This window comes from Hyla sarda, chromosome 1 (genome assembly GCF_029499605.1).
Source record: "Hyla sarda isolate aHylSar1 chromosome 1, aHylSar1.hap1, whole genome shotgun sequence".
NCBI classification, from domain to species: domain Eukaryota; kingdom Metazoa; phylum Chordata; class Amphibia; order Anura; family Hylidae; genus Hyla; species Hyla sarda.
The window spans coordinates 409,376,184-409,390,411 of NC_079189.1; the positions used below are offsets into that span (position 1 = coordinate 409,376,184).

At 45.2% G+C, this 14,228-nt stretch overlaps 2 protein-coding genes across 2 annotated transcripts in view; one reads left to right on the top strand and one right to left on the bottom strand.

Moving 5' to 3' along the window:
* Positions 1-14,228, bottom strand: part of CCDC157 (coiled-coil domain containing 157) — an 87,021-nt gene that overhangs the window by 66,975 nt on the left and 5,818 nt on the right. The window contains exon 2 of the mRNA XM_056528669.1: positions 10,925-11,054. The gene's annotated coding sequence lies outside the window, so the exon portion shown is untranslated. The remainder of the gene's footprint in view (positions 1-10,924; positions 11,055-14,228) is intronic.
* Positions 7,820-14,228, top strand: part of TBC1D10A (TBC1 domain family member 10A) — a 42,657-nt gene continuing 36,248 nt past the window's right edge. The window contains exon 1 of the mRNA XM_056528679.1: positions 7,820-8,164. Within this exon, the coding sequence (XP_056384654.1) occupies positions 7,983-8,164 (182 nt within the window). The 5' untranslated portion in view covers positions 7,820-7,982. The remainder of the gene's footprint in view (positions 8,165-14,228) is intronic.

Sequence of the window (14,228 nt, forward strand, 5' to 3'; positions counted from 1 at the left end):
GGCTGTAATTTACTTTGTCAAAATAAACTCTAATCTTTGTTCCTTTTCAGGTTTACTTTTGGAGTAAGACCGGAAAAAAATGACTTAAAGGGGTTATCCTGGAAAAAACTTTTTTTTTTTTTTTTTTTTTTTTATATATCAACAGGCTCCAGAAAGAAAAACACAGATTTGTAAATTACTTCTATTAAAAAATCTTAATCCTTTCAGTACTTATGAGCTGATGAAGTTGAGTTGTTCTTGTCTAAGTGCTTTCTGATGACACGTGTCTCGGGAGCCGCCCAGTTTAGAAGCAAATCCCCATAGCAAACTTCTACTCTGTGCAGTTCCAGATACAAGCAGAGATGTCAGCAGAGAGCACTGTTGCCAGACAGTAAACAACAACTCAACTTCAGCAGCTGATAATTATTGAAAGGATTAAGATTTTTTAATAGAAGTAATTTACACATCTGTTTAACTTTCTGGAGCCAGTTGATATAAAAAAAAAAAAGTTTCCTGGAATACCCCTTTAAGTTTTCTGATGATTTTGAAATTGTGACATTGGGATATGAAATGGTATGTGAGGAATAATTTCTATTAACTATACTATGGGGCCATAATTTAACTTTGTAGCATGTAGCAAATTTGTTGTTTGTAGGAAATCTGTTAATAATGTATCAAAAAGTGGTCAACAAGCAGATTAGGTGCGATTTATAGCTCACGTTTGAATGATATGCAGTACATAGGCTCATGAATGCTTCCATCAGGAGGTGCGTAATTTCATCTGCAGCAAAAGATATAGCAGAAAACCCCCTATACGGCCAGTAATAATAAACACCCATAGACTTTGCTAGCACTGAAATATGCAGCAGCGTGACATTACCCTAAAGGAATTTTTTTTTTTGTCTACATCCTTTGAGCCCATGATGCCAAGTTCCTAGTACTGTTTAATATGCTCAAAGTGCATGTCTTTTTACTTTAGGCTATGTTCACAGATCAGAATTTTTTTTTTAAACACGTTTTATTGAAAAGTAAGGAACAATCGGCTCGCAGGCCCAATAAAGTGACAACATGGTAGTACACGTTACATTAATTCAAGGGCGCCTGAGCAAAGTACAGTCTGACAGAATGTAAACGACAGGGTTACTTATCCTAGAATGCAAAATAAAGAACACTAAACAGGTAACCTCAAACCGGGAGAACCCGGGATACTCTATAGATACTAGTAATTGGAGCATCCCCACGGAGCATACCCTGGGTAAAGTTGTTTACCATCATAGTTAAGAGAAAAGGTAAGAGATGGAGAAAGAGAAGGGGGGTGGGTGGGAAAGGAGAGAAATGAAAGAAAGCAGACCCGTGCAAGAAAAGAGGACAGAGAGGACCAGCTAACATGTCACATAAAGGAGAGAAGACGACAAGCGCACCATGCAATCACACACGGCCTCCAGGAACCAGAGATGGAGGCCCACGAGGAGACATAGAGTATGAGCATTGCATGGACGGAGAGGAGCACCACTCCCCCCCACACTGAAAGAAATTTACCAGGACATTTCCTATGCTTATATACCAAATGGGAGAAGGGTATCACTGCATTCACCAAAGCCTTCCATTGAGATAAAGTAGGAGGGCTGGGGTCCATCCACTTAAGTGCAATAGCCTTCCTAGCCATGAATAATGTTTCCCTCAAGAAGACGCGGACATGATGAGTCCACACCTCCTCATCTAAAACTCCAAAAAGACAGATTAAGGGGTTAGCGGATAAGGGAGGCTGGGCAAGCGTGTTGAGAAATCGAATAACCTCCCCCAAAATGCCTCAATATTGGGGCAAGCCCAAATAAGATGCCAAAAGTCCGCTCCGGCATCACCACAGCGATGACAGGCATCAGAGTCGGAACGACCCATCACAGATCAGAATTTCTGCATAAAGTTGCGGAATTCCGGCCAAATGACATGGATGCAGAATTTAGCATCTTTCTGGATATATGCAGAATTAATGCAGAAATTCCACATGAATTTTCTGCTTACGGAAAAAAATTGGGCTTTTCTTTCATTGCTTCGGTTACATTACGGAATCCGCATCAGAATGCTGCACGAATTTAGGGTAGGACCTTTCTTTATGCAGAAAGCCGAATTTCGGCAGTGGAAAGACTGATGTGTGAACGAGACAATGGAATCCCATTGAAGTGTATTGGCTCTAAATTTATGCGGAGGTAGATATCCTAAGGCCATGTTTACATGCTGGAATTTCAATGCCGCATTGAACTGCCGGGACCCTATGCAGGAGATCACGGGGGCCAGTGCTTGGACCCCCACGATCTATAACTTATCCCCTATCCTAGTGCTGGGCGGTATACCGGTTCATACCAAAAAAATTTTCCTGCACGATGTGAGTTTATCCCATACCGCAATACCGGTTGGGCCCCTCCCCCCCCCCCCCCCCCCTCGAATGAATGAATTATCAGCTGCAGCGGCTGTCCCCGTGTCGGGAAACTTATAATATGTCACCTGCGAGCGCTGCTTCTCTTCCCCCCCCCACAAATAATTATCAGCCGCTGTACTGTACTATCCTGTGCCCGGGCTGCAAAAATAAACTTTAACTCATCTTCCGATGTTCACCGTCGCCATCCTCACCGTCCTTCCGCTGCGGTCCTGGGGATGGGAACGTCACAGAGCCGTCAGCCTATCACCGGCCGCAGCGATGTTCCCCCTCGGCCGGTGATAGGCTGAGCCCACTGTCACGTAAGGAGCCGGCTGGCTTCTTACATGACAGTGGGCTCAGCCTATTACTGGCTGGGGCGGGACATCGCTGCGGCCTGTTATAGGCTGACGGCTCTGTGACGTTCCCATCCCCGGGACCGCAGCGGAAGGACGGTGAGGATGGCGACGGTGAACATCGGAAGGTGAGTTAAAGTTTATTCTTGCAGCCCGGGCACAGGATAGTACAGTACAGCAGCTGATAATTATTTGTGGGGGGGAGGGAGAGAAGCAGCGCTCGCGGGTGAAATATGATTAGTTCTCCGATGTGGGGGACAGCGCAGCGCTGGGCTGATAAACGGGGGGGGGGGGGGGGTGAGAAGCAGCACCCACGGGTCACATGATTGGGGGGGTGGAAAATACCGTTAAATACCGTGGAACCGCCATAACTTACAAAAAATACTGTGATACACATTTTTGGTCATACCGCCCAGCTCTGTCGGATAAGTTATCTAGGGGATAAGTTATTTTTCACCAGACCACTCCTTTAGTACAATTGTCGCATGGAGCCATTCTGATAGTTCTATAGGGCAGGGTTGACCTGCCCTATGATAACTTCTAAAACTGACATTTCACAAAAAGCTGCACATGATAAATCAGTGACCACTGCATAAAGTGCTCTAAATAATTTCATTTTTTTTTTTTTTTGCGACAAATTTAGACAAAAAAAGCAGCCTAAATGGTTTAATTTCCCCTCAGTATGTCATAACTCGCATGGTCTCCAGGGGAGAGTGGCTATGCTATAGTGGGTGGGCGGATAGAAGGGACAAACTGAAGTAATACTATTCACACACCGGCTGCAGCATAGCCTGGCCCCCTGGAAGCTATGGGGGAGAGTTATAAAAACCTGTCCAGAGGAAGAGTTGCCTATAGCAACCAATCAGATCGCGCCTTTCATTTTTCACAGGCCTTTTCAGAAATGAAAGGAGCGATCTGATTGGTTGCTATGGGCAACTCAGCAACTTTTCCTCTGTACAGGTTTTTATAAATCTCCCTCTATTTCTCTGGCCAGATGGAATGCTGGGAAATGTCATAGAGGAGGTAATAGCATATTACACAGTATTATAAATTGGCATCACTGGCTCAAAGGCTGAAAAAAAAAAAATCCTGAATTACCCCTTTAATTTTACGCCCATAACATTGATCGCTGTAAAACTAATGTATGGGTCATTTTACCACCATTAACGTCTGTTTTTTTTGGGGAATGTAAAATAGCCCAAACAACTTTAGCATCTATTCCCATGTGGGATTTTGTCACTTTGCCCTGACAGTTTTTTTTTTTTTTTTCCCCTGGAGAATACTATGCAGCTTCTTTCTGTGTTTCTGACCTCTGACCTGCTAGGCCATTCTAACCCCTGATACCCCTAGTAAACTGGCAATACCGTACTAGCTTGAGCTGCTGGTAGGGGGCAGCATTGCTCTTTTGCACAATACAGGATAGTTTGGCTGTGTGTAAACAAGGTGTTAAGTATTTCTTGATGCTCCTTTGACTGACATGGGCTTCTTGTTGGGTATCAGACAGTGTTTCCCAACCAGGGTGTCTCCAGCTGTTGCAAAACTACAACTCCCAGCTTGCCCGGACAGCCTTTGGCTGTCCGGGCATGCTGGGAGTTGTAGTTTTGCAACATCTGGAGGTACCCTGGTTAGGAAACACTGGTATAAGAAAAGGCAGCAATTAGGGAGCAGATTGTATCTGGGTTAACCCCTACTGGACACACATTTAACTTGCAAGGGAAATATTTTCTTTTAAAAACAGTAGGGAAAAGACTCCATATACATAGTCATAGGGATGATTTATCAAAACCTGCATAGAGGAGTGGTGCAGTTGCCCATACCAACCAATCAGATTACTTCTAAATGAAGCAATCTGATTGGTTGTTATGGGTAATTGCACCACTCCTCTACGCAGGTTTTGATACATCTTCCCCATAGTGTTAGGCCTAGTGCAGGGCATGACAAGGATTCTGGTGGAGATTTATCAGACCTTGTACAATGGATCAGTGGAGCAGTTGCCCATAGCAACCAATCAGATGCCAGCTTTTATTGTTAAAGGACAACTGCACCGGTATGACAGTGTTTAATTGCAGGGGGTCCGACCGCTGGGACCCCCCGCGATCTCCCTAACGGGGCGCCGCCATTAGTGCTCATGGTAGAGGTCGACGGTGACGCCCAGTCTCCTCCCCGTCCCCATACAGTTCTATGGGGGAGGCACGAACGCTGCCTCTCCCATAGAGATGTATGGAGGAGGCGTGACGGCTGCAACATCATGCTGCGGCCGACATGCCCCCTGCACGAGACAGCCGCGGCCCCGTACAGGAGATCACAGGGGGTCCCAGCGGTCGGACCCCCCGCGATCAAACACTTATCCTCTATCCTGTGTATAGGGGATAAGTGTTAATCACGCTGCAGATGTCCTTTAAAAAGGCAGGAATCTGGTTACTATGGGTTAGTGCTCCCCTCCGTTCCTCTGCACAAGGTTTCATAAATGTCCCCCTCTCATTGATAGCTATGAATCCCTGTGTTAGGCTGGGTTCACACCACGTTTTTACAATACAGTTCCCGTATACGTTTTCAATTTGAAAACCGTACGGAACCGTATTGAAAACCGTATGCCAAAAGATGCATCCGCTTGTGTCCATTTTGCATCCTGTACGCTTTTGTCAGTTTTTTTTTTCCTGTACCCAAAACCGTAGCCTACGGGTGCATGCACACCATGTTTTTGCTATACATTTCCCGTATACGGTTTGAAGTTAAAAAACGTACGGAAACGCATAGAAAACCGTATGTCAAACGCATCCTCCAGTTTTGTCCGTTTTTTTTTTTACCTGGACCCAAAACCGTAGTCTACCACATTTTTTGGTCTGGGTGAAAAAGCATATTAAACCTTATGTGTTTTTTTTTATTTATTTTTTTTAAATGGGAGTCAATGGGAACCATACAGAACCGTAAACGTACGGTTCCATAGGGTTTTTGACTTTGCACAGTTTTTTTCTTGGCATTTCAATCAGACAAGTGGAATTTTATTCATAATGGAGTGAAAAGTTAAAAACGCATACAGTTTTTTCTTAAAAAACGGATGCAACTGGACATCATTTTTCAAACTGTATATGGTTTTTAACCATATACGGGTTGAAATTTGTACACACCTTTTGATACAGTTTAGGCTGCATTCACATCTAGTTTTTGCAATATGGTTCCCGTATCCGGTTTCAGTGTAAAAACCGCATGGAACCGTATTTCAAACTGTATGTATAGACATGTCATAGTAAACCGTATGCCAACGTAGCATCCGGTTGTATGCGTTTTGCATCATTTACGGTTTTATCCGTTTCCCCCCCGTACACAAAACTGTAGTGTAGTCTACTACGGTTTTATGTTCGGGGGGAAAAACCGGATACAACCCGTATACATTTTTTAAAAAAATGGTGGTCTATGGGAACCGTACTGAACCGTATGTGGGTACGGTTCCATCCGGTTTGCACAATACAGTTTTGCAGTTTGCACATGTGCAGTGCATGCCGAAAGTTCTTCCCACAAATAGAACAAGAAGAACTTTATTTAATTAAGGACAAACATAAAACCGTAACAGTGTATTTTTTTATTTTTTTTTTATGTATTAAACCGAATGCAACTGGACATCCGTTTTCAAACCGTATACGGTTTAAAACTGTACAGAGGTATATACGGCTGTATACGGTTCGGTTTTGAGACATACGTTTTTTTTTTTTTACAAAAAATCTGATACGGGAACCGTATTGCAAAAACGAGATGTGAATGCAGCCTAAACTGTATCAAAACGTGTACAAATTTTAATCCGTATACAGTTTGAAAAATTATATCCGGTTGCATCCATTTTTTAAGAAAAAAAATGTATACGTTTTTAACTTTTCATTCCATTATGAATAAAGTTTCACTTGTTTGCACAGTTTTTTTTCTTGAAATTTCAATCAAAGTCAAAAACCGTATGGTGAAAACTGGATGGAACCGTACGCACTGGCTCCTGTGTTAAAAAAAAAAAAAAGTATACGTTTCAATACGGTTTTTCCCCCAGACCAAGAACCGAACACAGTCTATAAGGCTGCATTCACATCTTGTTTTTGCAATACGGTTCCCGTATCCGGTTTCAGTGAAAAAAACGCATGGAACCGTATTTCAAACTGTATGTATAGACATGTCATGGAAAACCGTATGCCAACCGTAGCATCCGGTTGTGTAGGTTTTGCATAATTTACGGTTTTATCTGTTTTTTTTCCCCCATATATAAAACCATAGTCTACTACGGTTTTACGTCTGGATGAAAAACCGGATACAACCCGTACTGAACTGTATGTGCGTACAGTTCCATCCGATTTGCACAATACGGTTTTGCAGTTTGCACATGCGCAGTGCACTCCGAACGTTCTTCCCACAAATAGAACAAGAAGAAATTAAGGACAAAAAACGTATTCAACTGAATGCAACTGGACATCCGTTTTCAAACTGTATACGGTTTAAAACCGTACAGAGGTATATACGGTTGTATATGGTTCGGTCCGGTTTTGAGACATACGTTTTTTTTTTTTTAACAAAAAAAACCTGATATGGGAACCGTATTGCAAAAAGGAGATGTGAATCCAGCCTAACAGTGACCCCCAACGTGTGGCTCTTTAGCTGTTGTAAAACGACACTTCCCATAATCCCGTTGGTGAACACTGGTGTGTACGTTTCGTCTGGATCGCTGCGATCCCTCTGTATACACTTGACAGTTTCCAGGATCTGGGAGGAGCTAGCGTTGACTGACACATTAATGGGCGTTCCCGTTTAATGGCACGCCTATGGGGCGGAGCTCCAGTAAGAATGTTTACGGGACTCCGCAGGAATATCATCTACGGAGACGTCACGCAGAGTGACACCGAGAATCTGGAGACGCTAAAGCCGCTATTGGCTCCCGCAGACAGACGCGCCTGCTGATTGGCTGGAAAGGTGGACGGGATGGGAGAGATTTCATGTTATGTATTGCAGGACACTTACTTGACTGACGGGCAACGCTCTGTCCTGATTGGCTGTCTGAGACCGGCTGCGGGCAGCTATTGGCTGGCTGTGTTGCTCCCTAGCAGCTGATTGGCTGGTGGAGTAGTGGGGCAGGGAAAGTTAGCGAGGCCCCGGGAGGTGTCCGCCGCTGCTGTAGGGAGAGGAGTGCGGAGTGAAAGGTGCGGCGGGGGCCCGGGCGAGGTGATGGCTCCCTGCTGGTGAAGAAGTGGAGGGGAGCCGGGATGGCGCGGAGCCCCGGAGAGGGCAGCGTGTCTCCCTCTGCTAGTCTACGTGGAACCCGGGAGACCCTCAGTGACCCGGAACTTGAGTCTTTAGGTTCAGACTCTGAAATCAACGGGTTTACAACGGAGAGGAAAACTGACAAGTACGGCTTCCTGATCAAGACTGAGGAGAACGGTGGCCGGTAAGTACCGGGGGCGGCTGCCGGGTCTGCTATCACTGTACGACAGTGGGGTCCAAACTGTGGGCCTCCAGATGTTGCAAAACTATAACTCCCAGCATGCCTGGACAGCCTTTGGCTGTCCGGGCATGCTGGGAGTTGTAGTTTTTCAGCCTTTGGCTGTCCGGGCATGCTGGGAGTTGTAGTTTTTCAGCCTTTGGCTGTCCGGGCATGCTGGGAGTTGTAGTTTTTCAGCCTTTGGCTGTCCGGGCATGCTGGGAGTTGTAGTTTTTCAGCCTTTGGCTGTCCGGGCATGCTGGGAGTTGTAGTTTTGCAACATCTGGAGGCCCACAGTTTGGATACCACTGCTGTACGGGGTCATTAGTGCACCATAGACTAGTTCATAGCCGAGTTCACACTGCGACTTTCCCCTATGTTCAGTGTATATGGGGAAGACACACATGCTAACCATCTCCATGGAGATCCAGTGTCCTCAGACTGTATAGCGGGAAGACTGCGCTATTTCCATACATCTATTGGGACCCCACCTTACCCTTAATATGTGGCCTGGGTCCCCGATGGCAGCCCTCAACTGTATCCTAAATAAGAGCTCTGTTCACACTGCTGTTTGGACAGGAGAAATAGCACTTTTACTTCTTGTCATGTCGGATCGAACTATTGATGGAGTCTCTGGAGCCTCTGACTGTGGTGTAGACAGATGCCAATGTATGCCAACCATCACCGGCATCTATTTAATGCAGGGTGCAACCAGTTGTTGCAAAACTACAACTCCCAGCATGCCCGGACAGCCGAAGGCTGTCCGTGCATGCTGGGAGTTGTAGTTTTGCAACAGCTGGAGGCACCCTGCTTGGGAAACAGTGACTTAACAGATACATCATGTTTTTGTAGCCTTTTGTGACGTATATGTTAAACAGTGACAGACATCCATTTAATGCATCCATCAGTGAAATAATTACTCATAGGCTGTAATAACATCAGTTTAAAGGGAACCTGTCATCACTTTCATCTAGTCATTGGAGCGGTCCTTGTCCTCATTCACCACCTGGTGGGGCAGGCAGAGGCCATAGGAGACCACCCTGATGACTTGTGGCTCAGGCAGCACAAAAGGGATGTTAGGCTGGGTTCACACCACGTTTTTCAAATACGGTTACCGTATATGGTTTTCCGCTAAAAAAACGTATGGCAAAAACCGCATACAACCGTATGACTCCAAATTAAAACGTATACGGTTTTTCCCCGTACGGTTCTATCCGTTTGCATCAGTTTTTGCCAACGGGTTTTGCTATTTTGTTGGAATTAGTTTTCCAGCAATTTAATAAAGTTATTATTGTTCCAATCTGCGCATGTGTCAACTCCAAAAACGGATTAGAAAAACCGTGTGGAACCGTATTCTGAAATTCTGTGTATACAACAATGTTAAAAGAACCGCATACGGTTTTCCAACCGGAGGCAAAAACGCGGTCGACAGCGTTTTTGCCTACGGTTGAAAAATCGTCAAAACCGTATCCGAGGCAAAACGGATGCTACCGTACACAACATTTGGAATACGGTTTACAATGCATTCTCTATGCATACGGTTTCGGATACTGTCGTATACATTTTTTTGCGGAAAACCGTATAAGGTTACCGTATTTGAAAAACATGGTGTGAACCCAGCCTTACTCAAATCCCATATGTCTATGGGTGCTGGGTGCTGCACTGGGTACTATGGGTGCTGCAGTACTTTACAACGTATGCCCTGTTCACAGGATAGGGGATAAGTGTCTGATTGTGGGGGTCCGACCACTGGGACTTCCCTCGTGACCTCCAGCCAGGCGCCCTGATTCTCCCCTTGCACGGAGCAGCCACCGTATGGAGCTCCTGGCACAAAGTACAGTGGTCCCTCAACATACGATGGTAATTCGTTCCAAATGAACCATTGTTAGTTGAAACCATTGTATGTTGAGGGATCCGTGCAATGAAAAGTATAGGAAGCTGTACTCACCTGTCCCCATCACTGCCCTGGATGTCGTCCTCCATCGCTGTCATGACATCCCCGGGGTGTTTCCCTCCGCTCGGGACCGTCTTTGCTGGCCTATGGGATGACGGGGACGGCGTGCGTGGCGACGTGATGACGGCAATGCAGGGGATCCCAATGAGGACGGTCCAAAGCCTGAGGACAGGTAAGTGATCATCAGCGGACCACACGGGGCACCATAAACGGCTATCCGGTGGCAGCTGAAGTAGTCTGCGCTGCCGGATAGCCGTTTATGCGATGGCCCCGACATACAAAAGCATTGTATGTTGATGCTGCCTTCAACATGCCATTGTATGTTGAAATGATCGTATGTCGGGGCCATCGTAGGTCAAGGGGGGGGGGGGTCACTGTAGTGCCCACTCAGTGCATGTGGAGAGCCTGGATGCTGGGCAGGAAATCATGGGATCCCCCACGATCAGACACTTATCCACAGGATAGGGGATAAGTACCAGAGTACCCCTTTAACATATGTCGGGAGACTTTCCCATGATATATGTTAAGGAGCAAACATAAGTGTGAACCTGGTCTACATTACACAGGCCCACTGATGCCAACAAGCTGGATCTCTCCCCGCAGTGTGCTCAGTCATCCTTGCCGTGCCCTTCCTGGATGTGTCAAGGATTACCTTTAACAATTAGACAGAATTTTAACCCCTTAGAAGCTTCTGCTGTACATGGTCGGTGCATGTGTGCAAAATAATTATGGTGCCAAGTTTCTTATTTAGTAGGTATACATCTGACACCCACCTGCATAATCAGGATGGCGTCAATGTTGCCACTTGCTGTTCAGCCTTGGTCATGGGGTCCTGTTTGTCACTGTGCTTGGGGGACTTGTAAAGGGTTCCATGACTGCCGCTACAGTCCTGTTACACCCTGCCTGGCAGAGTACGGACAGAATAATAAAATAATAATAATAATAATCATTTATTATCATAAAAAATCTGTTGAATATAAGCATGAAAAGGCAAAATAGTAATAAAATGTAACAAACGTATGTCTTATTGCTGTAATTGTACTGACCCAGTTTAATGACATTTTAACCACAACGACATAAAAACGAAATCCCCAAAAAATTTAATTTTTTTTTAAAATTAATTCTACACACGTATATAGAATTGTATTTATTCTTTTAAATGTGTGGGTGGGATGGGTTTTCTGGGTTTATGTTTTTCATTGTTTTTGTGTGATTGTATGTTTTATAAAATGTTTAATAACTTTTTCTGATTTAAAAAAACCAAATAACATTCCCTCATTCCGTTATTTATCCTGAAAGGTAGGGACAAAACGCCATATTAAGGCCAGGAATAGGGAATGCTATGGCTGCGAAACCGTTCTCCTATCACAAAAGGCCATTGTGTCATGGAAGCTATGGAACAGATGCTAAGATGGAAAGTTTTTTGTTTGTTTTTCTTTTTCCCTCTTGTGCCGCTGCAGTACGGCAGCATTCCAGGAGAGATCTGAAGTATAATAATAATTATTATATTTTTTTTTACACAGTGTTCTCCAAACTGTGGACCTGCAGATGTTGAACACTGTTTTCTAGCTTCTTGAATAATTGAGTTCCATGCCGTGTGTGTAATTGCTGTTCTGCACAGTTTTCGGTCTGGGATGAGAGCGCTTGCTAAATATGGCCATGCTGCTCTGCACTTCTTTCTATGTGTCCTCAGAGCGCAATGAGTTTGGCCTGTGTGTATTAGAATGTAGCACCCCTTTCCGCCATCCAGTTTATCTGACACTACTGTTTATCTATAGTCCACAGTTTGTGTTACTTGTGCTACAATTGTTTTCTAGCTAGAATCAAACAAGGCCATTGGGATCAGGCGGTTGTTCCCTTTTACTTCTATTGAGATGAAATGAAGGCGGTTGGGCAGCTCGCATACTTTATAAGTCACATCACACAACTTGGGTCATGTGACTGGGAGTGCAAATCTTTTATTTTATTTATTTCAGAAAAAAAAAATGACATTTTTGTTTAATAAAATAAATGTAGAGTGGAATAGTTCTATACATTGAAAATCCTTTCAATGCCGGAAGTTGGTCACACCATTTTACTAAGAGGAGGAAAAGAGAAAACAATGAAGTGGTCATCCAGACCAGGCAGAGAATAACTGTTATCTGTGATGAGGGGAGAACCTTCTCTGGAAAACCTTTTTTCTTGCAGCGCCCCTAGAGACAGAAATGCATATTGCTCTTATTTAAAAATGGCATTCTCAGCAGTTGTATTCTAGGATTTACTTGTCTACAGGTGAGAACGTACAAGGATTCTCAGATGTCTTTCATGAAGGTCTAATTGTAATCTAGTTTGAATACTAAATGATAAATGGCTGTGATCTTTATCTTTTCTGTGCTGTCTATCCTCCTCATGCTATCCTTGCTGTGTATTCCATTTCTTTATCCAATACTGGTGACACACGATACAGGAAGCATACAGCGGCAGTATGTTGTATTGTCGGAAAACTAGCAACTGGGCCCAAGGCCCCAAACATGTAGCCTCCAAGTAAAGGTAATAAGCAGACGGTGTGCTCCTACCCATTCAGGGCTCGTCCTACCTCTTTTTCTTTTTTTTTTTCTTTTCTTGTGCAGAGCAGACCCTAAATGGATCAGAGCCCAACTGCCCCCTGTCTGGTCCCAATGGATTCCACTGACTTGGATGAGGTCTGAGTGTGCGGTATCTTACAGGAATTTAATGGAGAAAAAATGACAGGATTTTTTTTCTCTGCTCAGCTCCCGTCCTGACAGACTGACCGGCGGAGCATGCTGGCAATGTGAACGTGCCCTAAGAGATAAAGCAAGTCCTTACATGTGAAAGCCAGATAGCTGCCGGAAACTGCAAATTACATTTAATGGTGCAGAGAGGGCTTTCTAGATAGTATATAGGGTGTACCAGAAAAATTACATAGCTGCCTTGAAGTGAATATATTGCCTAGATTTAAAAAAATATATTTTAATCTTTTTACATCATTATACTTTTTTACATCATGGTTGAATGGATCTTATATCGATATGCATGAAGCAATATTGGAGGCCAAATATTTGAGGCCACTGTATTTGTTTGTTATAGTCTCCAGTAGATGTTCTGAAGGTTTGTGTCAGGATCCGGATAGGTATGCAGTGAGGACACGGGTGGGGGATCCTCTGTGTCAGTGAGGTGATGGCGTGGGCCGTACCAGAGGAACGGAGTCTAAGGGGTTACTGGTTTTCACCAGAGCCCGCCGCAAAGCGGGATGGACTTGCAGCGGCAGGTAACCCCCAGGTCGTTCCACCCGATAGCGACTCAACCCCAGCTGACAGCTGAGACAGGCGCGGTACACAGGGACAAGGCAAGAGCAAGGTCGGACGTAGCAGAAGGTCAGGGCAGGCAGCAAGAGTCGTAGTCAGGGGCAACAGCAGAAGGTCTGGGTACACATGCTTGGGAACACACTAAACGCTTTCACAGGGCACAAGGCAACAACATCCGGCAAGGACAGGAAGGGGAAGTGGGTTTTTATAAGCAAGGCACAGGTGCAGGTACTGATTGGGCCAGGCACCAATAAATGACGCACTGGCCCTTTAAATCTCAGAGAGCCGGCGTGCGCGCGCTCTAGAGAGCGGGGCCGCACGTGCCGGGACTGAGCAGATAGAGGACGGGGCAGGTGAGAAGATTGGGATGCGACCCTCGGGCGCGTTCTGCTACGCGGATCGCATCCCCGCCGGTGACACTAGTGCAGCGCTCACAGTCAGCGGGTCTGACCGGGGCGCTGCACAGATACGAACGCCGCAAGCTCTCCGGGGAGGAGCAGGGACCCGGAGCGCTCGGCGTAACAGTTTGTATCCCTTATACAGCTTTCTATAAGTTGCAGAGTTAAAGGGGTGTTCTGCAATGACAATATCAGTGTGGGATGACCCTGGGCATCCTCCCCCCACTACCATCATCACTACGCTAATCTGCCATCTGAACGGGCCTCAGCACTCTCTTTAAACAGTACCTGTCACCGAATAAACTTTTTAAACTAACTCTGGCTATGCTCCCTAACTACTCCTAACACTCCTCCCACCCTTAACAAAAATTTTC